General features: G+C 42.3%; 1 protein-coding gene across 7 annotated transcripts in view; it reads left to right on the forward strand.

The window, feature by feature from the left end:
* ZNF143 (zinc finger protein 143) overlaps window positions 1–23,585 on the forward strand; it is a 47,594-nt gene extending 24,009 nt beyond the window's left edge. For all 7 annotated transcript variants that reach the window (XM_061610386.1, XM_061610381.1, XM_061610387.1 and 4 more), the window contains 7 exons: window positions 748–873; window positions 5,073–5,252; window positions 16,552–16,779; window positions 19,207–19,355; window positions 20,112–20,273; window positions 21,355–21,501; window positions 22,861–23,585. In XM_061610386.1, the coding sequence (XP_061466370.1) occupies window positions 748–873; window positions 5,073–5,252; window positions 16,552–16,779; window positions 19,207–19,355; window positions 20,112–20,273; window positions 21,355–21,501; window positions 22,861–22,944 (1,076 nt within the window). In that variant the 3' untranslated portion in view covers window positions 22,945–23,585. The remainder of the gene's footprint in view (window positions 1–747; window positions 874–5,072; window positions 5,253–16,551; window positions 16,780–19,206; window positions 19,356–20,111; window positions 20,274–21,354; window positions 21,502–22,860) is intronic.
* Window positions 23,586–25,842: the final 2,257 nt, after the last annotated feature.

Here is a 25,842-nt window from a genome sequence, read left to right on the forward strand (position 1 = left end):
GATCTCAAGAGCAGGACTGAAGGGGAGAGGGGGAAAGAGACCTTGGGAATCAAAGCTATGCCATTGTTCTGGAGGAGCAGTGTTGGCCCACTAAAACAATAGTGTACCTTTTATCCCCAAGGAATTTCATTTTGTTGCCCTTCAGTTCTCTTCAGCTCTTGAAACAATGGCACAGATCATGTGTTACTTCCTCCATTTTCCATTTATCTGCTTGCCTCTTGCGTGAGATAAGGAATATGGGCTAAGACTGGAGCCCATATAAGGACTGCTCTGCACATGATATTTTACTTGTAATTTATGTGAAAATAAGGAGGATTCAAATAAGTGTGAAGACCACACAGGTGTCTAAAGTAATGCATGTATAGTCTTAATAAGTAATGGGATTATATGTCCCCTCCCCCAACATAGACTTGTATAAAGCAGATCTACTTTGCGTATGCTGCTCTAAGGTCCTTGAAGGGAAGAATAAAAAAGTAAACCAGTGGTCCCACACACCTGTACTAAACCCGGAACAAAAAATAGTTTACATTGCCCATAATTGTAAGAATTTGCCCTTTTGATAATGCAAGAAAAAAAGAGACAATTTCTAAATTGCAAACACAGGTCTCCCACTTTGTTGGTGTGAAAGAAACACATAGAACACTGAGATGAATGGAAAATCAAGTGTCTATGGAAATAAAAATCTTCAGAATTTGTTGTCCAGATATTCTTATATTTAACAATGTTGTCCATACCATATTTTTGAAGGTTATGGACTAAAAAGCCATGTCCGGACCCACACTGGAGAGAAGCCATATCGGTGTTCAGAAGAGAACTGTACAAAGTCCTTCAAGACTTCAGGAGACCTGCAGAAACACATCAGAACACACACAGGTACATGGCATATTTAGTGCAGCAAGTGTCTATTGTTCGGTTTATAATAATACTACTTGTAGAGAAAAAGGAGTTTTTTTAAGAGATCTGTTTGATGACAGCTTGACTTCTGCTTGTGACTTCATGATAAGCATGCTTTCTGTTGGGTCTAGCAATCCCTTTTGAGGCCTTGATTGCTTTTTACACAGTAGCATTTTGAAATTACAAATCCTTAACTTTCTTTACATTGACCATTCCTGGTCCCAAGGCTATAGTCTGAAGGTACATGAGGCCAGCACCCTGCTGAAGCTATGCAGAGTCTGGTCTGGTCAGTGCCTGGATGGGAGACCGCCTGGGAACCATATGTAATCCGCCTTGGGTTTCTATCATGAAAAGAAAGGCGGGGTATAAATGTAATAAATAAATAAAAATAAATAGATCAGAAAGTTGGAATCATTTTCATGCTAACAATAAAACACTTAAAAACAGCATAAATCAGTATAAAACTCAAAAAAAATAACAAGAAAACCAGTGCTCAGTTATCACCACTGCTCATAAAAGCATGGGTAATAAGAATAATTTTAACCAGGCACTTAAAACTTGATGCCAGGTGGAATTCTTTGGAAGAACGTTCCACAGCTAGAGGCCATCATAGTGAAGGTCCCATTCCAGTTGACACTGTCTCTCCTCTGAGGGCAGGTCCATCAAATGAAGGCCTACACAGATTATTTTAACAATTTAGCAGATTCATATGAAAGAGGTCATTTAGACACCTTGTTCTTTATCTGTATAGGTCAAAATCAGCCTTTTGAATTGTGCCCAGAAACACAAAGAAAGGCAGTAGAGCTATTTTAACATTATTGAGATATGTTCCAGACAGAAAGTTCTAGTTAACAATCTAACTGACGTATTTTGGACCAACTGAACTTTCTGTTGTAAATATAAATATGTAATGTGTGAAATGGTGCTTATTTTTGAATTTCAAACTTTACTGTGTTTGGCTGACCCTAATACAAAAGTCACTCATACTTGTGCTTCAGGTTCCCTTTCCTGATGCTGCCAAACCTGGCTGTTCATTTTCAGATGACTTTTAAAGACTAAGAGCTAAACTATGCTTGATGGCAGTACAAGCCACATGTCAGGTTATACTGAATTTGTATAAAGTGGGATGGCTTGAAACACAGAACTGGCAGGTGGGAGTGAATATTGAACCCTTTACCCACCTGCTGTTTTTTGCTCACAGTCCTCCTTCCTAGCATTTTATCTCCCAACAGGGCTTGCTTCCAATCCTGGAGCCTCAACCGGGAGAAAATAGCTGGGGAAGTGCTTATAAGCAGAATGCTTCCACTCCTGCCTATTGCTTTGTGGTCTCTCCACCAACACAAACACACATACTTTATAGGAATTTAGTTTATAATGCACTGCTCTGGTTGAAAACCACAGTGGAGTATCTTTAGAGGGTCAAGGTCTTCTAGTAATGAGGAAGGTGAATGTGCTTCCTTTTGGCTCTGTTTCCCTCTAGCTAGTCCATTTTCTGACTTCTAAAGTGGGTGGGGAACCTGTGGCCCTCCAGATGTTGTTGGGCTACACCTCTATCATTTCTGATGATTGAGCATGTAGCCTGGAAGTTCAAGTCCAGCAATATCTGGAGGGTCATAGGTTCCTCAACCCTGCTCTAAAGTAATTATAACCCGGCTACTTGCTCTCTGAAAAAACATGAGAAATATCAAGGGCAGGATTTATAAACGGGTTATGTGACATTTTTTTAGATGTTGCATTTCTTATGTTTAAAATGAAAGACTGGCGTCAAGGAGAGGGTGCTGCAGAGCAGATCTAAGTGCAGTTCACTTGTTTTCTGCCTGGAACATGATACACAGCATACAGTAAGGATTACAGAAGCTATGGCAACATGACAGTATGATATGTACACTTAAAAACCCATACATCTGTTTGGCAGAAAACTGACAAACTTTACTAAGGAGTGATTTGCAGGGGGGTTTTCTACCAAGAAGCTAATAGTTACCTTGCTGAGAGGTCATGTTAAGGCTTTTTAGTATTCAGTGCTGTATAATAGTAATGGGGTGTTTAATAAATATCTCAGTAATACATTGAATTATAAAAAGTGTGCTTTTGCCCATCCCTCTTAGGCTTCTCTCTGTGGCATGACAGTATACAGAGACTCAACAGTTCTTAGCAAAAGCGCATGAGAAAATGCAGCACAGCAGCATGAGGGTATGCCAGCAATACAACATTCATTGTAGGGTTTTAAATATTGATCAGTATAGCCATATTTAAGATAGTTGTGTGTAAGTTAAACAGCAGGAAACAGATGTTGTTGTTTTAGAATTGCTGCATGGGTGAGTTTGATCGAGACATCTGATCTTGTCTAGTGGTATATTTACAGGTGAATAACTAAGCTTTGCTTCATAATTGCCATGGCCACAATCCAGAGAACCATGCAACTAGCAAAATAAGTGCTCTGGACTTTTTCTTTATTAGGCAGCAGCCCTTCATATTCCATGAGAAACCACTTTTAAAAATGTAGGGATATTCAAATGCTTTGGTGGGGTGTGGGAGAAAGGGTGTGCTGTTGAAGGAAAAACGTTGACTATTTCACTGGAGTGCCTGATCCCATGAACTCCCTGAATTAACACTCTAGATTGTGGTCTGTATCTGAAGAATTTGTTTTTTGATTTAACTAATAAACTGAAATGGCAGAAATGCCATTGTCTGTTAAAAAGCATTCTGCATTATGTAGTATGTACAAAATGTTTGCCTTGAGGGTATGCCCCCCTTTTAAAATGTTTCGCTAATGGTGAGTACCAACATTACCTTTTGATTGTTTTTGTGAATTACCTCTTGTGCATAAACAGTTTCAATAACTAAGTTAGGGCGCAGTCCAAGTGGTATATATGCTGGGCTGAGGGGAGTTGGATATGGCAGGCCCTGGTTCAGCCAGGCTATGCCAGCAGAAGCCCCCCTCCAAGCACAGCCACAGCACAGCGGGCCCAACCCAGTTCAGCCAGGGATCCTCTGGAGAAGCCCATTCTGGCATAGGGGCATTCCAGGAGCATGTCAGGGAGGGGCCGAGGTCCAGGTTGCAACATCCAGGTCCAGTTTGGCTCCATTCTTGCAGCTTCCTGGTCCCAGCAGACGCTACACTGGGAAAAAGGATGGTGGAAGAAAACATGCATTTTTTTCCTTTTGCCACTCCTCCCCCGGCACAACCAGAATCCTCCCCTCCCAACAGCTCTCAGACAGCAGCTAGATGTGGTGACCCCCTTCTGCTGGCTCCACTACCACCAGCCAATGATGACTTGGATTGCTCTACCCATGGGTTGTTTATAAATACCTATGCTCATCAGCTTCTAATAGCTCCTACCTTGGTGTGCATTGGACATTTTGGCCATAGAGCAGTGAAGGGAATAATACACAAGCGAGCAGTAGTATATACAGTAGGGCCCCGCTTCTCAACGCCCCGCTGTTCGGTGTTCCACTAATATGGCGCCAGCGGGGCGATCACCTGGAGGGGGGGCTGGAGCTTCCCATGCTTCAGCTGATCTCGCCGGAGGAGGGGAAGATCAGCTGTGGAGTGCTACAGCTGATCTCCTCTTCTGGCGCAATCAGACTCCCGTACTTGAGCTGATTGCGCAGGAGGAGGGGAAGATCAGCTGTAGCGCCCTACAGCTGATCTTCTCCTCCTCGGGGGCGATCAGACTCCCGCACTCCAGCTGATTGTGCCGGAGGAGGGGAAGATCAGCTGTAGTGCACTACAGCTGATCTTCTCCTCCTCCGGTGCGATCAGCGGGTTAGGTTCCAGACCCCCACGTTACAACTGATCCACTTTTCAGCAGTTTTTGCTTTACAGCTGGGGTCTGGAACCTAACCTGCCGTATGAGTGGGGCCCTACTGTACATACATTGAAATTTCTCCATCTGCTGCTTCAACTATTTATGGTTCTGACCTGACAAGCTACACTTAAGCACCCCAAGTTTTTTATATATATATATATATATATATAAATACAGGCATTAGAAATAAATCTAATCTCAACAGAGATTATGTATCATAATCAAGATAGAAAAAAGAAGATAAAATTGGAGGAGTCTGCTTAGGACAAACTTAGTACCAAATTTATACATATAACTAAAGTAAATGAGTCTTAAGATGCTTTTTAAAAATGTGTACTGATTAGCCTATTTTTTGTTTTTGTTTTTTAGGTGAAAGACCTTTCAAGTGCCCCTTTGAAGGATGTGGTAGGTCATTCACAACATCTAACATCAGAAAGGTTCACATCAGGACACATACAGGGGAAAGACCATATTATTGTACAGAGCCAGGATGTGGAAGAGCATTTGCCAGTGCAACTAATTACAAGAATCACGTGAGAATACATACAGGTATTTGAAAGATAGCATTTGCTTATAATAATCTGAGAAGTAATAAAGTCTTCCAGTTAATAGTTTTGAAAATATGAAATCCTTTACTCTGCTCTTAATAAGGTTAAGTTTAATGTTTTTCTCAGGTAGCATGCCATCAGCCTAACGTCTGAAGGCAGGAATGCGTAGGAGTCAAGACTTGGGCTGCTCCTTCTGGTCCCTGCTCCAGTTCATTCCTGCCTTCATCTGAGGTGGTTCTCATCAACTTTAGCATTGCTAACCTTATCCTGTATTCTTGGTCATGAGTTGTGTGTGTGGGGTTGTGTTGTGGAGAGTGAGTTGTTTTGTAGAGGTGAGTGAGGCTGTTGTGTGTTGGAGTGGTGGAGTGAGTGTGTTGCTGTGTGGGAGCATGAGGTTCATGGCAATGGCTTCTGTCTTTTTTTGTGTTCTGACCTCTCCAGGGATCCTGCTCTTTCCCCCTTCCCATCATCCACCTTTCCACCCTTCCTCCGTGAAGCTTGTGGCTGCAGCTCCGATAGTTTTACCTCCTTTCCTTTAAGGGGGGTCTTTCCGCGGTGGCCCCAGTTCCTTAGTGGAGTCTGTGATTGCAGCTCCCTGCCTCCTGAAACTTGCAGCAGCAACTTCTTCCCTCCTCCTCTACAGGGCTTGTGGTTGCAGCCTTTCCTCTACCCCCCCCAGCTTGCCTCAGCGGTCTTTGAAGCTTGTGGCTCTTCCCCCCTGAGAGACTTGCGGAGGCAGTGTCCCTTAGGGCTAGCAGTGGCGGCTCCAGAACCCATGGCTGAAGGTCACAGCAGTGTCTTCTAGGGGTTATTCTCTGCCTGCTGTAATTTCCCATTATTGTTGCTCCCATCGCCATTTTGTGTGAGTTTTTGTCTTTTTTTCTCTCCCACCTGCCAGTTTGTTTTCTTTTGAATTTTCCAATGCTTTTTCTGTGTGTCTAGCTAATACCTTGGCTTATTTTGCCTTTATCTGCTGTTTCTGTTTTCTCTTCTCTTTCCTCTCTGTTTCAGACAATGGGTAGGTCACAGCAATTCAAACTATTACATTTGATTCCTATTATAATTGGTGTGTGTGTGTGTATATATAAGTGTGTGTGTGTGTATAAATATTTGAAAAACAACTTTGAGAGGAATTTCTTTAATTGTACTTGAAGCCTTACTGCACCCTTTAACTGTGCGCATGTGCTTGGCTCCTATTTGTACCACTGCACCCTCCTACCAGTGCATGTGTTCAATTTCAGATACTGCATCCCTCTAGTGTGTGTGTGTGTATATCATGGAGGCCTCGCTATTTCTGCCACCGCACCCTCCTACCAGTGCGTGTGTTGGATACTGCACCCCTCTACTGTGTGTGTGTATGTCATGGAGGCCCCACTATTTCTGCAGACCGTAGAAAGCCTGGTGGCGTAGTACAGCAGGCCACATCTCACGCCCTACGTTCTCAGGCTGTGTCTATTTCCATGTCTTCCTCCAAGCTTAAAGTTGCTAAATAGGGACCTACCAAGTGTGCTTCCAAGTCTAAACATTCCACTGGCTGGTTGCCAGACAGGCCCCCAGCACAGTACTACTAGCTTCTGTTATTACCATTGAGGAGGAACCACTATCAGAGTAGGCTACTGGGGGTCAAGAGAAATTAGTAGCCTTGTTTCATTTACTGTCAGTCTCTTTGGATAAGGACTTTGATGGCTTTTCAGTCCAGCCACAGATTGTCCTTGCTGTCCCAACTCCTGCTGTCCCAGCTCAAGAGCTGCTCCTGTAGTCCCAGCTCACCAGGTTTCTGCTATGGTTTCTGCTCAGCCCTCTCCTGCATCTGGGAATCCTGATTTATCTTTGGTTCTATTGCAACCAGGGCCACCTTCTGTTTCAGTTCCTTTTGGTTTTACTCAACAGCCAGTGTTCTCTGTTGATGCAGTTCATTCAGCAACATTCCTCTCTGCTTCCTGCACATGTGCTCTTGCTGGGTTTCCAGTTGACTCCTGAGTTTGTTCCTCAACAGAAGGATGCTCTTTTAAGTTCCATTTCCTCCAAACTGAGGAGGCCTGCACTGACACCTCAGCTTTGACACTTCAGCCTCCAGCTAGGGTTCCTACTCTGCACCATTGGTCTGAGGAGCATCGTGCTGCTTCTCCTAATCCCTTTGATGTCCCCAGGGGCAGGGACCACTGTCAGAGTTCCTTGGGTGAGGAGGCAGATCCATTAGACTTTTCTGTCGCTCCTGAGGAAGATACAGATAAGTGGAACAGCGAGTCTGAGGTGAAAGGAGATACTTGTAATCCCTCTTCCAGTCAGCTGAGTTTTTGCCTCTGTTTATTTATTTATTTTATTTTATTTAATTAAATTTTTATACCGCCCCATAGCCGAAGCTCTCTGGGCAGTGTACATCAAGATAAAAAACATTTCATATACAATTTAAAACCACATGATCAACACGATCAACAATAAGGACATACAACAACGACTAAAAAGTTAAAACATAATTAAATCCATACTGAAATGCCAATAAATAGACAATACAAAATACCAAAATACAAAGTGTTTCAATACAAAACTAAAATACTAACATACTAAGATGTTAGGATGTTAAAAAGCCTGGGAAAAGAGGAAGGTTTTCACCTGGCGCCGAAAAGATAGTAGCGTAGGCGCCAGGCGTACCTCATCAGGAAGGGTGTTCCAAAGTTCGGGGGCCACTACCGAGAAGGCCCTCTTTCTTGTAGTCGCCTTCCGGGCGTCTCTCTGAGTATGCACCCGGAGGAGGGCCTTCGATGTTGAGCGCAGTGTACGGGTAGGTTCGTATCGGGAGAGACGTTTCATCAGGTATTGTAGGCCCGTGCCGTGTAAGGCTTTATAGGTTAAAACCAGCACCTTGAATCGGGCCGGGAAACATATAGGCAGCCAGTGCAAGCGGGCCAGAATCGGTGTTACATGTTCTGACCGCTTAGTCCCAGTTATCAGTCGGGTCGCTGCATTTTGCACGAGCTGCAGTTTCCGAACTGTCTTCAAGGGCAGCCCCACGTAGAGTGCATTGCAGTAGTCCAATTTCGAGGTTACCAGAGCATGAATGACTGAAGCAAGATGTTCCCTGTCCAGATACGGGGGTAGCTGGGCCACCAGTCTAAGTTGGTAAAAAGCACTCCGTGCCACCGAGGCTACCTGCGCCTCAAGTGACAGGGATGGGTCCAGAAGGACTCCCAAGCTGCGCACCTGCTCCTTCAGGGGGAGTGTAACCCCATCCAGAACAGGTAGAACATCCATCATCTGGTAAGGGGATCCATTTACTAACAGCATCTCAGTCTTGTCTGGATTGAGCCTCAATTTGTTCGCTCTCATCCAGTCCATTATCGCGGCCAAGCATCGATTTAGCACTTTGACGGCCTCACCTGAGGAAGATGAAAAGGAGAAGTAGAGCTGCGTATCATCAGTGTATTGATGAGAACGCACTCCAAAACTCCTGATGACAGCACCCAGAGGCTTCATATAGATGTTAAAAAGCATGGGGGACAGAACTGATCCCTGCGGAACTCCATATTGGAGAGCCCAGGGTACTGAGCAATGCTCCCCAAGCACTACTTTCTGGAGACGACCTGCCAGATAGGAGCGGAACCACTGCCAAGCAGTACCTCCAACTCCCAAATCCGTAAGCCTCTCCAGAAGAATACCATGGTCGATGGTATCAAAAGCCGCTCAGAGGTCAAGGAGAATCAACAGGGTTACACTCCCTCTGTCTTTCTCCCGACAAAGGTCATCATATAGGGCGACCAAGGCCGTCTCCGTGCCAAAACCGGGCCTGAAACCCGATTGAAATGGATCCAGATAATCGGTTTCATCCAAAAGTGCCTGGAGCTGGGTTGCAACCACCCTTTCTAGGACCTTGCCCAGGAATGGAACATTTGCTACCGGCCTGTAGTTCTTGAGATTTTCTGGGTCCAGGGAAGGTTTCTTCAAAAGCGGTCTCACTACCGCCACCTTAAGGCAGTTCGGGACCACTCCCTCAGATAGTGAAGCATTAATCACTTCCCTAGCCCAGCCGGCAGTGCCATCCCTGCTAGCTTTTATTAGCCAAGAGGGGCAAGGGTCCAACAGAGAAGTGGTTGCACGCACCTGTCCAAGCACCTTGTCAACGTCCTCAGGCTGCACCGATTGAAACTCATCCAAAAAAAACTTAGGTCTGTTGATACTTTGGGCCTTGAGTCAACTTCAGTGGAGCCCACTCTGCCTCCAGTTAAGGGTCCTAAGGTTCTGAAGGCTCTCAAAGTCTGCAGTCCACTCATTTCCAGTTCCTGACCCTCTAGACATGTTGACAAAAGAAGAATGGGTTTGGCTGCTTCACACACGTCAGGTTACAGCTTTCACTAACAAGTACTATTCCGTGGATCCTGCCTTCATGAGCCTTTGAAGGTCCCAGCAGTGGATGTGCCAATTTCTAGTTTGGTCTGCAGACCTCTCCTTCCCAAAGAGAGGGACTCTCAGTTTAAGTACCCTACTGAATGGAGGTTGTACTTTGCCCTCCGGAAGACGTATGATGCCTCTGCCTACTCCTTTTGAACTTTGTGTGCCGAGTCATTGTTTACTAGAGCCTCCATGATGTCGCTTGAGGAAATCTTAGATGATCCTAACCCTGATCCTGCAAAGCTGAGAGAGACTCTGGTAAAGCTACATATGACAGCTGCCTTAGTGGCTGATGCTATTCTCAATGCAACAGAGTTCGCAGTCTGTTCCATGTCTGCTGGAGTGGTGGTGCGGCAGACTCTGGCTTTGTCATTGGGAAACTGACACTACAGCTAGGATCAACCTCTGTACAGCCCTACACATGGGTACCATGCTCTTTGGAGAAGAGGCCCTCAAGTCAGTATTGAATTATCCTAAGTGAAAGCCGTTTTAGCCACCACTAACATGGAGGATCGACAGGCCTTCCAGAGGTTTGTTCCATATCTCTCCTTCCAGACCTTTTGTGGGGCATGGCCCAGAGGAAGGGGTTGTGATTTCTGTTCATCCAGAAGCTCTTGGTCTAAGCAACATTTCCACAACCTGTTCCAAAACCAAGCATGGTTGGGTCAATCTTCCTCGCTGAAGAGGGGGTTGTCAATACTGACAGTATTAATACCATCCTTGTGGAGGACAGACTCCTTAATTTTTCACATGCTTGGCAACAGATGACAATGAACTCCTGGGTAAGGGACCTGGTGATTCACAGCTATGCTATAGAGTTTTAACAACTTCACCCAAGCTAATTTCTCCCTTCTTCTCTATCCCATTCTCCAGAGAGGCATGCTGTGAGGTTGGAATCATCACCTTTTGGACATAGCAGCTACAGAGCCGGCGAATCCAGACAAATATTATTCAGGAGCTTATTCCATCTTATTTGCAGTTCCCAAAAGGACCACTTGTGGAGGGCCATACTAGACCTCAAATTCCTGAACAAGCTTGTGAGAGATCAACATTTCAAGATGGAGTCCCTGTCATCGATCCTGGAAGCCATCCAGGAAGGGGACTTCTTAGTGTCAATCAATCTGACAAATACCTCCATATGCCAATACTCCCTGCCCACAGGAAATCCTGAGGTTTGCATATGGCCAGGCTCACTTCCAACACTAGGCCCTGCCATTTGTTCTCTCTTCAGTGCTGAGAGTGTTTACAAAGCTTATTGTTACCCTGATGGCACACCTTTGCCTGCAGGATACCCATATCTACCCATACCCGGGTGACCAGCTAGTTTGGGAGAGCACCTTGGTTCAGGCGGTACCCATGTGCATCTCTCTCTCACAATCTTGAGGGACCATGGCTTTCTGGTCAACCTGGAGAAGAACCATCTTTCCCCTCTCAAAGTCTCCAACATCTGGGGGCCATATTGGATACTGCACAAGCCATGGTTTATCTGTCTCCAGAGCGACTCTCATCAATCAGGGAGGTAGTTCCTGATGCACCACAGAGTGGCTGATATGCTTCTTGTGAAGGTTCTGGGCCTTGCTGTGTCAACCATCCAAATTGTTCTTTGGGCTTGCCACCAAATGTGACTGCTCTAGTGGGCACTATTGCCATTTCAGCTGGACATTGCCAACTCCAGACACACAAGTCTTTGCTTCTCACCCTTCCTCTGGTCTTCGTTCTGGTAGTGGATGCTGTTCCTAGAATCATAGAATAGTAGAGTTGGAGGGGGGCTATAAGGCCATTGAGTCCAATCTCCCGCTCAATGCAGGAATCCAACTTAAAGCATACCCAACAGGTGGCTGTCCAGCTGCTTCTTGAGTTCCTCCAGTGTTAGAGAGCCCGCAATCTTCCATAGATAATTGGTTCTATTGTTGTACCACTCTAACAGTTAGGAAGTTTTTCCTGATATTCAGTTGAAATCTGGCTTCTTGAACTTGAGCCTATTATCCCATGTCCTGCACTCTGGGATGATCGAGAAGAGATCCTGGCCCTCCTCTGTGTGACAACCTTTCAAGTACTTTAAGAGTGCAATCATATCTCCCCTCAATCTTCTCTTCTCAAGGCTAAACATACCCAATTCTTTCAGTCTCTCCTCACAGAGCTTTTTTCTAGTCCCCTGATCATCCTCGTTGCCCTCCTCTGAACCTGTTCTAGTTTTTCTGCATCCTTCTTAAAGTGCAGTGTCCAGAACTGAATGCAGTACTCAAGATGAAACCTCACCATTGCTGAATAGAGGGGAACTAGTACTTCAAATGATTTGGAGACTATACTTCTGTTAATGCAGCCCAAAACAGCATTTGCAGCCACACCACACTGCTGGCTCATATTCAGCTTGTTCTGAAACCTTCAGAAGGGGTCCCCATTCTGGGAACTGGTCAGGACCTTGATCATAGGATGCCAGTTTGCTTGGCTGGGAGGCCCATTGTAATTCCCAGTTTGTCCAGGGCACCTGGTCTGCGGCCAAGGGGATTCACAGCATAAACTGGTTGGAGCTGAGGGCACTTTGTCTGGCTCTACTTCATTTTCATCAAAGGTTTTGTTTGACCTATGTCCTGGTCCGGATCGACCACTTGTACGAATTCGCATTTGAATTGTCAATGAGGCACTTATTCCCAGAGCCTTCAGGCGGAGCCATCATCATCAAGGCCAAGCGTCACCTGTAGTCATAGGCTGAATGTCTCGGCAGACTGGCTGAGCAGGCAGCAGGTTAAACCATGGGAGTGGAGGCTCTATCAGAAGGGGATTTGCTATCTGCAGTGCCTGTTTGGCCCTCTGAGTGTGGATCTGTTTGCCTCAAGCCACAATGCTCAGATCCCTCAGTTCTTCTCAAGATATCAGGAAGGAAACACTGAGTCGGTCAACATTGTTCCGGCTCCCTGGATAGGTGGACTGCTTTATGCCTTTCCTCCAGTGCCCTTGTTGGATTGGACACTGAGGAAAGTTTGTCAGGAACATGCCCAAATAGTGGTGCTCACTCCATACTGGCCATGTCGGCCGTGGTTCTTGGTCCTTCTGACTCTGTTGGTTGCACAACTATGGATGTTACCAATGAGGCCAGATCTTCTTTTGCAGGGTCCAGTCTGGCATCCAGATCTTAAATGGTTGAGTCTGACAGTTTGAGCAGTGACGTTCAGCACCCTGCTGAGATATTCTGCCCTCCAAGGCTACAGGTGATGCTTGGCCCAGTTGAAGATGAGAGTGGCTCCACCTGAAGACTCTGGGAATTTCCCAGGAGGTGATCAATACCATCCTGGCTTCTAGGTGACCTTCTATGATCCGGATTTACCAAGGTACATAGTCTTCGTTTTCCAGCTGGTGTGTTTCTCGATGTCCTAATTCTTCCAGAGCCACTTTGAACAGGTTTGGACTTTCTCCACAAGGGTTTGAAGATGGGGCTGAAACCCAACACCTTGCATCACCAAATATCCACCATTTCCTCAATTTAGTGGCTAAATTTTCACACATTTCCCTAGGTTCTTATCCTTTCGTCAAACATTTCCTTAAGGGGGATGCCTCTCTTTCACCACCAGTGCTTCACTGCTTTCCCTCATGGAGCTTACAGAAGGTGCTGCAAGCCCTGCAACAGCTTCCCTTTGAACCTCTCAAAACTGTGCCTTGCGTATTCTCTCTTTCAAGGTTCTTTTTCTCATGGCCATCACCTTGGTGAGACGAGTGTCAGAGTTGGGAGCCTTGTCTTCAGCTTGACACTTGTGTATTTTTCATAAGGACTCTGTGATTTTACACACTGATCCATCATTTAGACCCCCCTCAAGTGAGTTTTGCCTTCCATTCTAACTAGGACATTGTTTACCATTGTTTTCTCCCACTCCAGTACTTCCCACTGGCATTTCTTCAATGTTCATAGAGCTCTCAAGGTACCATGTACCCAAGACATCCGGTTGACTGAGTCACTGTATCCAAGGGTGTTGGGGAAGAAAGTTTCAAGTTCCACTTTATCATGTTGGCTGTGAGCTTGCATTGCTGTGACTTATGAGTCCCTCAAGCTTCCGGTGCCTTACAACATCACTGCATACTTTATCAGGTCTGTGGTCGCTATGGCTGCTTTTGCCACCAATGCTCCCCTTGCAGATATTTGTAAGGCCACTGTCTGGTCGACTCCTAACTCGTTTATCAGACACTATAAGATAGATCGCTACACCTCAGCTGATGCTTCCATTGAGAGGTATGTCCTGTAATAAATGGTGTCTCATTTCTAGACAGACCAGGTAGTCCCTCCCTACTGGGACTGCTTTGGTACATCCAACTTGATGGCATGCTGCTTGAGGAAAATGGACCGTTGGTCTCATCTGAAAGGTGATTTTCCGGGTATCAAGCCATCATGACTCCCCTGCTAAGGGACTGCCTATACATTTAATTCTCTTTTTAGGTTCTTATTTATATATTTATTTTCAAAGAAGACGAGCTTATTGTATGGCTAAGGTCATTTTACTGTGTTGGTGTTGTGAATCAAGACTTTATTGCATGTGCCATTGCTGCTCCTTTTGTACGTGCAGTTATTGTTGCTGTTCTCTATTCGTTGTTTGTACTCATTATGTGAGTGCTGGGAAGAAATCCTATATCAGTCTCGTCTGGAATGGACTGGAGCAGGGACTGGAAGCAACAGCCCAAGTCTTGACTCCTGTGTGTTCCTGCCTTTGGACACTAGGTGGCACTAGAGCCCACATGATGGCATGAAACCCAGGAAAACCACATTTCAGGTGAGACCAAAAGTCCATTCTCTGACGATCATTGGAGACAATGGAGATAATATAAATTTAATTTTGGGCTAGCCATCTCCCTTCAATGTAGAAATTGCTTTCGTGTTATTTTGAGTGTAAATCTTTAAACCCTAAATAATCATTCACTTCCATTTTTACTTTATTTTTCTAGAATTTCTTTGCTATGGTCTTCTCTTATTGCTCAAAAAGTGTTGGCTAGAGCTAATACTATCTTGTTAGTTGCACCATCCTCAGAATATGGGGAATGGCGGCCCAGGAGAGGGCTTTCTCTGTGGCAGCCCCTAAACTGTGAAACTCCCTCCCCACAGAGGTACATCTCACATCTTTGTTGTATAACTCCTGCCATATGCTTGAGATGCATCTCTTTTTCTTGATCTTTGATAGTTAAGCTTTTTTTTTTGAGAGAGAGACCCACTTCTTCTGTTTAATCTATACTGTGCTGATTTTGTTTGGAATTGTTTTACTTTATTTTAATTAATTGTATGATGTTGCAACCTGTCCTGGGATTTTATGTGAAGGGCGGGTAAGAAATTTTATAAACAATAGATTTGACTTAGCCATACTACATGTTATGCAAGCACAAAATTTCAAAAGTGTGCTTAGCACTGGCCACTTCCTTTTTTGGAAAAAGCAGCCACATGGGACCCTGATACAGATAACGGACCATTGAAAGTAGGAATGGGGGATTTAATCCTTTCCTCCTCATTTTCATTTCCTGCTAAAAATCTCCAAGTTGCTATTTCCTCAAAAGGTGTTGTTGACTCCTTCCCGTATGCCATGGTTCCAATCCAGATCAGGGCCCCACACGGCTACTTTTCTCAAAACGGCCAGCATACTTTTAAAATTACATGGTTAATGTAACATGATTTGGTCTCATTTCTTGTTGTTATGATGAGCCCACAATTATTCATCTGACTCCTAGCCCCAAGAACATTCTTTTACATATTTGGAGTTCAATAATCTGTATATTTTTCAAACTTTGTAGGTGGGGGTGGCAAAAGGGAGGTTAAATATTTTTTGTGTTATGTGTGTTAAGGAACAACATTTAGAATTGTGTACACATCTCATATAACAGAAGGACGAATCTTGATACTTGTAGACCTGATAAACAGAATATTTCGGAAATTAGATACTTGGTCATTTGCCAAAATTACTTTGTAAAAGAGAAAACATCTCTGACAATGATTAGTTCAGCTACCTGACTGTTAAAGAAGTGTGGGGCTGTAAGAAGGCTGTTTCTGACTGCCATTGGCTGAGTTACTCTGATCTAAGGGGTGCTATTTGCCATTAGCAGACCTGTTCTCATCCTGTGGTGGGGGAGGGCAAGCAGAAGGAGAAAGAGCTTGAGAAGCAACAGTCTAGGAAAGGAAGGTTAAAAGATGGTCTGTACTAGAGAAAATAGCAAAAGATCAGAATGAGAAGTCTGCAGGAGGTTGGAAAACTGGAACAGAGAAGTGACGTAAAGGAAAGATGCACATGCCCTGGAGTTATAAAAGTAATAGGCTGAAGTTCAAATATTGATTTGAAATACCCTGCCAAATCTGTGGCTGCAGCCTCTTGGGGAAAGTCCATAGCTCTGTGGTAGAACATTTGAGGACCCAGGTTTAATCCCTGGCATCTTCCAAGTAGGGCTGAGAGAGACTTCTTCCTGAAACTCTGGAGAACCACTGCCAGTCAGTGTAGACAGTACTGAGCTAGATGGACCAGTGGTCTGACTCAATATAAGGGAGCTTCCTGCAGTGTGCTCTTGATACATTTGAATGTAAAATTTCCAGTAAAGGGAGGAAGATTGGTTCCTATGAACCATTAAGACAGAACTGCCATAACACTAACATAAATATCAGTGATACAAAAATTACAAGCCTGCAGTGCAAAGTAACTTTTACCTGTAAATACCTTTTGCACGATTGTGCAGTTCTGTATACAAAAGACAAGGATAGTAACCAAGGTTTATCTGAAATAAAAACTCACTAAACTGAACTGCTCTGTGGTTCCTAATTTCCCTATTAAGTTAGGGATTTTCTGCATAATTATATTAACATTGTCAGCAGATTTCTATGTCATTGACAGAATAGTTGCTAGATTTTCTAGCACAGCATGTTCTGTTTTCCTCACTACTTGTATCTTTCTGTCTAGGGGAGAAGCCTTATGTATGTACAGTCCCTGGCTGCGATAAACGTTTTACAGAATACTCCAGTTTATATAAACACCACGTTGTACATACACATTCCAAACCATATAACTGTAATCACTGTGGAAAAACTTACAAACAAATTTCCACACTTGCAATGCACAAGCGGACAGCACACAATGACACAGAGCCAATAGAGGAAGAGCAAGAAGCATTTTTTGAGCCACCTCCAGGTATGTGCTTGATGTTCACTATCCATACAATTGTCATATTAGCAACCTAAACTGTTACACCTTTCAAATGATTCATTACATCTTGACATGGGAACTAAAGCACTGAAACTAAGGAATTTAAAAAACTTTCTTTGTACCTATCAACAAGGGCTTGTCAGTGTTTGCTTATTTATGTAGAGTACAGCCCTAAGTGGTGTCAGGAGTGAAGTAGTGGATGAATTGCCACTTTCAAATCACTGCCAGCTTCCATCAAACTGGGGGCTGAGGGGACCATTTACCATTTTCTCCCCTGTGGTTTTTAAAAAATCCTCTCATTGAAACCAAGGGGGGTATTACTGAAATCAAGTTACAGGCAGGCATAAATAAGGGGCCTGATCCTGGAGCTTCTTAGAGAAATGGAGGGACTTTGAATCCAACACCCTATTTTGGGATCACTGGGAATACTGCCAGTGGTACATTCCAGCAGAGGTTTCCGCAGGCATAGCAGGGGCTTTTGTAGATCATGTCCTCCCCTTCCCAGTGGCAGGGCTCTTTTCCTCTCCATCAGAGTTGATGGAGAGGCAGCTCTGCTCAGTCCTAACCCCCTCCAGCCAGTAGAATTGTGGGTTAAGATTGCTCTGCCAGTTATTTAGTTATTGATAGTATTTTTACTCACAAGGTAGCTTCCATCATATGGATACAAAGCACAACATTAAAAAACAAAAAAAACCCCAGAAAACATAATAAAACAACATCATAATAAAACAACAGTACTGGGAATCTAGCAATAAAAAGCTGCAAAACAGCAATAGCAGTGTTCATTTTTTTATTTATTGCATTTATATACCACCCCATAGCTGAAGCTCTCTGGGTGGTTTACAGCAATTAAAAACATTACAAATAAATATACAAATTTTAAAACACAAAAATTTAAAAACAATTTAAAAAAATTAAAAACACATACTAAAATGCCTGGGAGAAGTAATTGCATTCAACCCAGCATAATATAAACTGTTAAATAAGAATAATCAGTGTTTTGCTATAACACAAACTAATCTGTTGTGAATTATAGGTCAATCTTCCTCAGTATAAGAAACTGGATTAAAATTATGTTTTTTCTTTTTCTAACCATGAATAACTTTACAAATCTCTACTGTATCTCCCCTTCATCATATTTTTATTCAAAACTAAGGAACCTCAAATGCTTCATCATTTCTTTATAGGTCATGCCCAACCCCTTATTTTGATTGCCCTTTTCTACATGTAATCCAGCTCTACAAAGCTCTTTTTGAGATGGGTGACTAGATCCATGCACAGTATTCCAAATTTAGCTGCGCTTTAGATTTATAATAAAGGCATTATGGTACTTCCAGTTATATTTCAATTCCTCTCCTAATATCCCAGCATGGAATTGGACTTTTTAACTGCCACCACATACTAGTAGCAGCCAGTGTGGTGGGGCAGAACTGTGAAGCCACTCTCTTATCCCCTACCGGTGCATCTACACAGCCCTGATCCCACGACTACCCTGGCACACCTCAACTTTGTCCAGGTAAGCTGCTGCCTTACCTGTGACAGGAGACAGCTTCACGGTTCTACCCCATGACATCGGTCACTGCAAGCCATACACTGAGTTGATGCTTTCACTGAGCTATCCGCCACAACCCCAAGATCTCTTTTATGAAAAGTCACTGCCAGTTCAGGCCCCATCTAGGATTTTTTTTGTCCTGATGTTCATTGCTTTATTAACAACCTAATTTGTCATTTTGCTGTTCATTCATGCAGTTTGGAGGAAGCTTTTTGGAGTTCTTCAATCTGCTTAGGTTTTCATCACTCTAAATAATTTGGTCTCTTCTCATCCGTATCTATCTCACTCTTCAACCCTGACTCCAGATAATTTATTAATAAATGAAATAACATTAGTTCCAATACAGATCCTTGGTAGATCCTACTGCTTACTTCTCATTTTGAAAACAAAAATAATTGGAGGAAGGGACTTCTTTCCTTTGGTTTTTCACCCTGTTGCTGATATGATACAGCTTAAGCCCTTTTAAGTAAACTGTTGGATTCTAATTACTACTTGCAAAAAATATTATGATGAAAGTTTGTATTTAGCTGGAGTTAAACATTTCTTTAGATACTACATTGTTTCATCACTTGTCACACAATGGGGTCGCTCTTTTTCCTTGGAAGGAAAGTGTTTTAGTTAATGAATAATTCTTTAAGCCTTTGGTGAGAGATGTGTCCCAAAGCTGGTAGGCAAAGATTAATATTTAACAAAAGCTAAATCACTGTGTTGCTTTCCTTTAGATTAGAATTTATGCAAACATGATATGAATGCCAACATTTTTATTTTATTTTATATGCACGAGAGATCTCTTGCTTGCATGATTTATTTTTACTATGGATTGCATATGAACGAAGACCATCTTCCTTTTAATTAAACAGGTCAAGGTGAAGATGTTCTCAAAGGATCTCAGATAACTTATGTAACAGGTGTAGAAGGAGAGGATGTCGTTTCTGCACAGGTTGCTACGGTGACTCAAACAGGGCTTAGTCAGCAGGTGGCACTTATTTCCCAAGATGGAACTCAGCATGTGAGTATTCAGTATGTTAAAGCCATCCCTACAAAATGACTTTCAAAATTGGAGGTGATGTTTCCATTCAGTTACCCCCATTTGATTATGCATACAAATAGTGAAATCCCTAAATAAAGCTTAATTAGTATGCATGTTGGTTCTAGTGTCAAACAACTCATTCTGATGTAGAAATATTCTAAGCACTAATTGCTGACATTTTCCTGCAGAAAGCTAGGCTGAGTATTTCTAGCAGTTATAAGTTGCAGGAAAAAAAATAGCTGCTATAATTAGGGTAGGCTTCAGTCAAACAAATAGGACTGGAGAAGAAGAGAGAAAATTACTGTTTTTGATTCAGCAGAAAATTCCCAAAAATCCTGTTTTGTTTTCCTTTCCTTTTTTTAATCTTTAGATAATTTATAAATGAGCAGAAGATGTTAAGATTTTTTGCCACCCTTCACCCATTTGGGAGGAGTGATGGGTTAATTAATTAACTAACATCTGACACACCAACCAATAAAATGAATGTGTAACCATCTTAATGGAGAAAGCATAGTATGGTCACTGAACAGTGTGAGGCAGAGAGCTTAGCAAAGTTATTATAAAAGTTACAATTCTATTTTTTAAAAAAATGTGCTTTAACTTCTACTTAGCATTTTAAAACATGGTGATTGTTACTTAGACAAGTTAACATGTTGCTGGATGAAAATCCATAATATATGATGGTCTATAACTAAAATTTAACACTATCAAGTAAACAACTTTGTTCTGTTTAAGGTTAACATATCTCAGGCTGACATGCAGGCCATTGGAAATACTATCACTATGGTAACACAAGATGGCACCACTATCACAGTCCCTGCCCATGATGCAGTTATTTCTTCTGCAGGAACACATTCTGTTGCAATGGTCACAGCAGAGGGCACTGAAGGACAGCAGGTATGTTGATACTAGATGTATGGAGGAATATATTTGTAAATATGAAAATGCTCCTATATAATATCATAGCATGTCCTTCTAATATTATAATGTACTTGGTAAGAGCACCTCCCCTAATGTGCAGGAACAGTCAGTTCACGGAGTTCCTCTGCATCCAACCCCTTGTGTTTATCTCCTTGGTTCAAAAGATTTCAGAGAACTTTACAACTTGTTTTATTAAAGCTGTCAACAGTCTGAGAATTTAGTAACTAGAATATACCAGCCTAACAAGAAAGGTGCATAGGAATCCAGGTCATGATGTTCCGTACTATGGCCTCAATCCAGAACAAAAAGCAGTGGGAAAAGGCTGTTGTGAACTGTTGCTTTTGCAATGTTGTTATCAGTTGTCCGACATGGAAGGATTTAAGGAAAAGGAGACCTCAGGGTCAACTGGATATCCCCTTTTCCTAGCTCCCACATATCCCACACCAGGAAAGCCTTTCTTTAGAAGGTGGGAATCTACAGGAGTGGAAGGAAAGACTGAGGCTGTTCCATGTGATTGCTTTTGCACATAATCCTAAACCATAGTTTAGCATTATATGGACAAACTTGAATTAACCCAAGCAAATGAGCATTGGGCTTGTGCACTCCCCCTCCCTTCTCCCCTTCTGATCAGTTTCATTAAAGTCACCTTCAAACCATGGGTTAGGAAGAGGCTCATTTAGCTAGCCAGAGTTTATTTTAAATGAGGATCCCTGAACTTAACACCAAGCCTGGATTCAGTATTGCTGAAACTAAACTTGGCAGAAGCCCTCCTCCCAGCCATTCAGGAGGAGTTGTAGGATAGGAGTACAGGCCTGAGACTTTTCTGGGGCTTGTTCATTTTGTCCATATAGTGTTAAATCATGAACTGAGCCACAGACAGCTATTTGACAGATAGGCTTTTTTTTATTTTTAAAAATGGTTTTATGTTCTGATAAGCCTGAATAACTACTTAAAGAATATTAAGAATTATCTACAGCTTGCAGAAGAATATTTAAAGAAATAATAAATTTTTAGATGTCAATATTTTGCAAGTTTTGTATATTTGTTTATTATGAAGGTTGCCATCGTGGCTCAAGACTTAGCAGCATTCCATAGTGCTTCACCAGAAATTGGACATCAGCAACATGGGCATCACTTAGTCACTGCAGAATCTAGACCTGTTACATTGCTGGCAACATCCAATGGAACACAAATTGCAGTGCAGGTAAGTATAAAATAAGGTTAGGAAAGTTTAGTTTTTGTTTTTATTTTTAATTCAGCTTTGTCCCTATGTTTAACAGTGTATGGCAGGAGTGAGGAACCTGCTTGGTTCCATGGGCCAGATCCTTATCAAGATTGGCCTCACAGGCCAAATTTGACATATCGGTGTGGCTGCCCACCTGTCAAGCACCTGATACCTCAATAATGGCAGGTGATTTGGCACTTCGAAGTCCTGAAATTGGAACTTCAAAGCACCGTGCTAAAGCAGAGGGAAAGAATATTTGTTTTAGCAGGGGTTTCAGTGCAAACCCTTTCCTGATCAGAGGGGTTCAGGAAGGGGTTTGCATTGAATCCCAATGAACTGAGCAGATTCTAACCCCCGCTTATCAACTGATGAGTGGAGGTTGAATCCTGCTGTTTTGATTGCATGCTAGTTCCCGGCAGAGAACTAGCTTGTACAGCCAAATTGAGAAGGATTTATCTCCACACACAGATGGGGGGGTTAAATCCTGCTGTTTTAGCTGTATGTGCCAGTTTCCCACAGGGAACTGGCTAATGGAACTAAACTGTTCATCAGCTGCTGTGTGTGTGTGTGTGTGGGGGAGTTAGGTAACTCCTGCCGTCTTGGTTGCATGCATCAGTTCCCCAGAAAGCCACATATTAGGGTGAGGAATGTCCAATCCACAGCCTAGTCTTGGCCCATCAGGGGTTTCAATTTTGCCAATGAAGCCATTTTGTCAAAACCACACTCATCAATCAGCTGATATCACTGAGATGGATGGGTGATGTTACCTGATCAGAAGGGGTGTGTGTTCAGTTCTGCCTTGGCTGTGTGTGCCAGTTCACTGCAGGATTTTTTCTGAACTGAGACCTTGCTTTTTTTGGAGGTATAAGATCTGATCACAAACTGCACAATCCTTCTCTAGGGGTGGTTTGGTCCTACCCAAATCTAAACCAACCTCAGGGGGAGTTCCATTCTCTGCCTCTTTTGCATAATTCATAAGTGCAGGTAAAAAATCCCCACCAAACTAGCACCATAAAAAACCCAACAGCATGCTGCCCACCTCCACAACATATGAAGGAACCATGAAAGTTCCCATGATAGATGCAACAGCTGCAGCTCTACTATCAGGATTGGTTTTCCTTGAGACATTGGCATGCCCACAGGACTCCTGTGAAAAGCTATTGCAATTATGTATAGGCTGTTGCAGTTACATATGTAGAAGTATTATTGATACACACCTTCCTTTTCTGATATATTTAAGAAAGTTGAATAAACACAATGCACAAAATGTATTTTAAAATACTTTGTTTTAGTTTGCAGCAGAAAAATTATTTCAGCACAACATTTTGTTTATTTCAGCTTGGAGAACAGCAGTCTTTGGAAGAAGCCATTAGAATAGCTTCCAGAATACAGCAAGGTGAAACACCAGGAATTGATGATTAACTCCTTCAATGGCTAAAGGAACAATATAATTACTTACCTTTTATTTTCAATCAACAAAGGTCCATGTCAGCTGAAATCTATGAAAAGTTTGACATGTACTTGCTCGTTAATACTCTTCAAACACTTTATGCAATAGTGAAGAACATTTCATGTGTATAATGTTTATGTACATGAACTTTAAGAAATATATGAATTCCACCTCTTAGACTCTATTTCTACCCAGAACTACAGAATTAGGATTTTATGTTAATTTTACTGCTTATATTTACATCAGATTCCAAACCAGACTACAGGCACGCAGCAGCTACTATAGAAATACTAGGGTGCATTTTAAAGTCACTCCAAAACAATGAAGGCATTACTGAAGATTTCAGGGGTTTAAACCATACCAATCATCATTTCAAAAATCCTTTGCAAGCAGAACAATTTTAATTGTTTCTCATATACAGAAGAGTTCTGAATTTTGAGACTTGTAAATATTACATTTTGAATTGTGTTTCATACACAAGTTGAAAATTCATTTTCTTTAGCTTTCCCCTCCCAACTCACTGATTGTAAATACAGACTGTTCATGCTGGAAGTGCTCATTATATTATCTTTGAATTGGATTATGTACAAAGAGAAGCTTTGGTTGTTCACTATTAAAGAATGTGAATCTAATGTTTCTGCTTCTTTTTCTGTCATCATTGTCCTATATACTAATTGTGAACTAACTGAACATGGCTGTAAGTGTGGATCTCTATGAAGCCAAAACGGCACCATCAATGCACAAGAGGGAGGCTTGCAGAAGTACAAAAACATGCTCAGTAGTAATAGAATGCTGACTGATGGTTGGCAGAGGGAATGGAATGGAGTATTCTGGAAAACGACATGACTGGCCAGTTGGAACTCTGAACAGGAGCACTGAACACTGCAACATTTTGTTGCAAGTCCCACTTGTCCTTTCAGCAACTAGTATGCAGGGACAAAGAACTATTACGATAGTTATTGTGCAGAAATAGAAGAGGACAACAAAAAAAGTAGAACAAGAGCCCTATTCCAAAAGATTAGAGAAATTAAAGGGGAATTTAAACCGAGAGTAGGGATGTTGAATAATCAACAGGAGAGCAGACAGAGATGAAATAAAAGGAAGATGGGAGCAGTACACTGAATAACTCTATAAAAGATGCTAGGATGACAGATGCATTCACGGAGGAACCGTATGATGAAGAACCAGAAATTCTAGAATGTGAGGTGAAAGCTGGTCTTAAAATACTTGGAAGAAACAAATCACCAGGAACAGATGGCATACCAATAGGGTTGCTACCAGTTACTGAGACTGAATCTGTCCAAATGTTGACAAAAATCTGTCAATATGGAAAACTAAACAAATGGCCCACAGACTGGAAGTGTTCAATATACATCCCCATTCCAAAGAAAGGGGATCCCAGGGAATGCAGTAATTATCAAACTATTGCCTTAATATCCCATGCAAGTAAAGTAATGCTCAAGATTCTACAACAAAGGCTCTTACCATATATAGAGAGGGAAATGCCAGATGTCCAAGCTGGATTTAGAAAGGGAAGAAGTACCAGAGATCATATTGCAAACATACGTTGGATAATGGAATGGACCAAAGAATTTCAGAAGGAAATAACCCTGTGCTTTATGGATTACAGCACAGCCTTTGATTGTGTAGATCATGAAAAACTATGGAATGCTTTAAAAGAAATGGGGGTGCCACAGCATCTGATTGTCCGGTTGCGCAACCTATACTCTGAACAAGAGGCTACTGTAAGGACAGAATATGGAGAAACTGATTGGTTCCCAATTGGAAAGGGTGTGAGACAGGGTGTATTTTATCACCCTATTTGTTTAATCTGTATGCAGAACATATATGGAAACTGGGATTGGACAAAGATGGCGTAAAAATTGGAAGGAGAAACATCAATAATTTAAGATATGCAGACGATACCATACTGCTAGCAGAAACCAGTAATGATTTGAAATGAATGTTGATGAAAGTTAAAGAGGAAAGCACAAAGCAGGACTACAGCAACGTCAAGAAGACTAAAGTAATGACAACAGAAGATTTATGTAACTTTATAAAGTTGACAATGAGGACATTGAACTTGTCAAGGATTAACAATACCTTGGCACAGTCATTAACCAAAAGGGAGACAACAGACAAGAAATTAGAAGAAGTCTAGGACTGGTGAGGGCACCTATGAGAGAACTAGAACAGGTCCTCAAATGCAAAGATGTATCACTGAACACTAAAGTCAGGATCATTCAGACCATGGCATTCCAAATCTCTATGTATGGATGTGAACGTTGGACAGTGAAAAAAGCAGATAAGATAAAAATCAACTCATTTGAAATGTGGTGTTAGAGGAGAGCTTTATGGATACCATGGACCATAAAAAAGACAAATAATTGGGTGTTAGAACAAATTGAACGAACTATCACTAGAAGATGATGAAACTGAGGTTATACTTTGGACACATAATGAGAAGAAATGATTCACTAGAAAAGACAGAAGGGAGAAAAAGAAGGGAGTAGAAAAAGAGGAAGGCCAAACAAGAGATGGATTGATTCCATAAAGGAAGCCACAGACCTGAACTTACAAGATCTGAACAGGATGGCTATTGGAGGTTGCTGTTTTAATAGGGTCGCCATAAGTCAAAATCGACTTGAAGGCACATAACAACAACAAGATTATATACTGATCTAATTCAAATGACAGTGTGAGATAGTTCTTTCCTTATTTCTTGCCAGTATCCCAATCCAAATTTCTGCTATTGCATAAGCTTTAATATTTGATATAAATAAGATGGGACAGCTACAGTTTTAGCAATTATTGGTTTTGTAATACATTTTGCAAACATTTGTTTCTGGAGTAGGATATCCAAAGGTGCA

Source organism: Rhineura floridana, chromosome 2, assembly GCF_030035675.1.
Source record: "Rhineura floridana isolate rRhiFlo1 chromosome 2, rRhiFlo1.hap2, whole genome shotgun sequence".
Taxonomy (NCBI): Eukaryota; Metazoa; Chordata; class Lepidosauria; order Squamata; family Rhineuridae; genus Rhineura; species Rhineura floridana.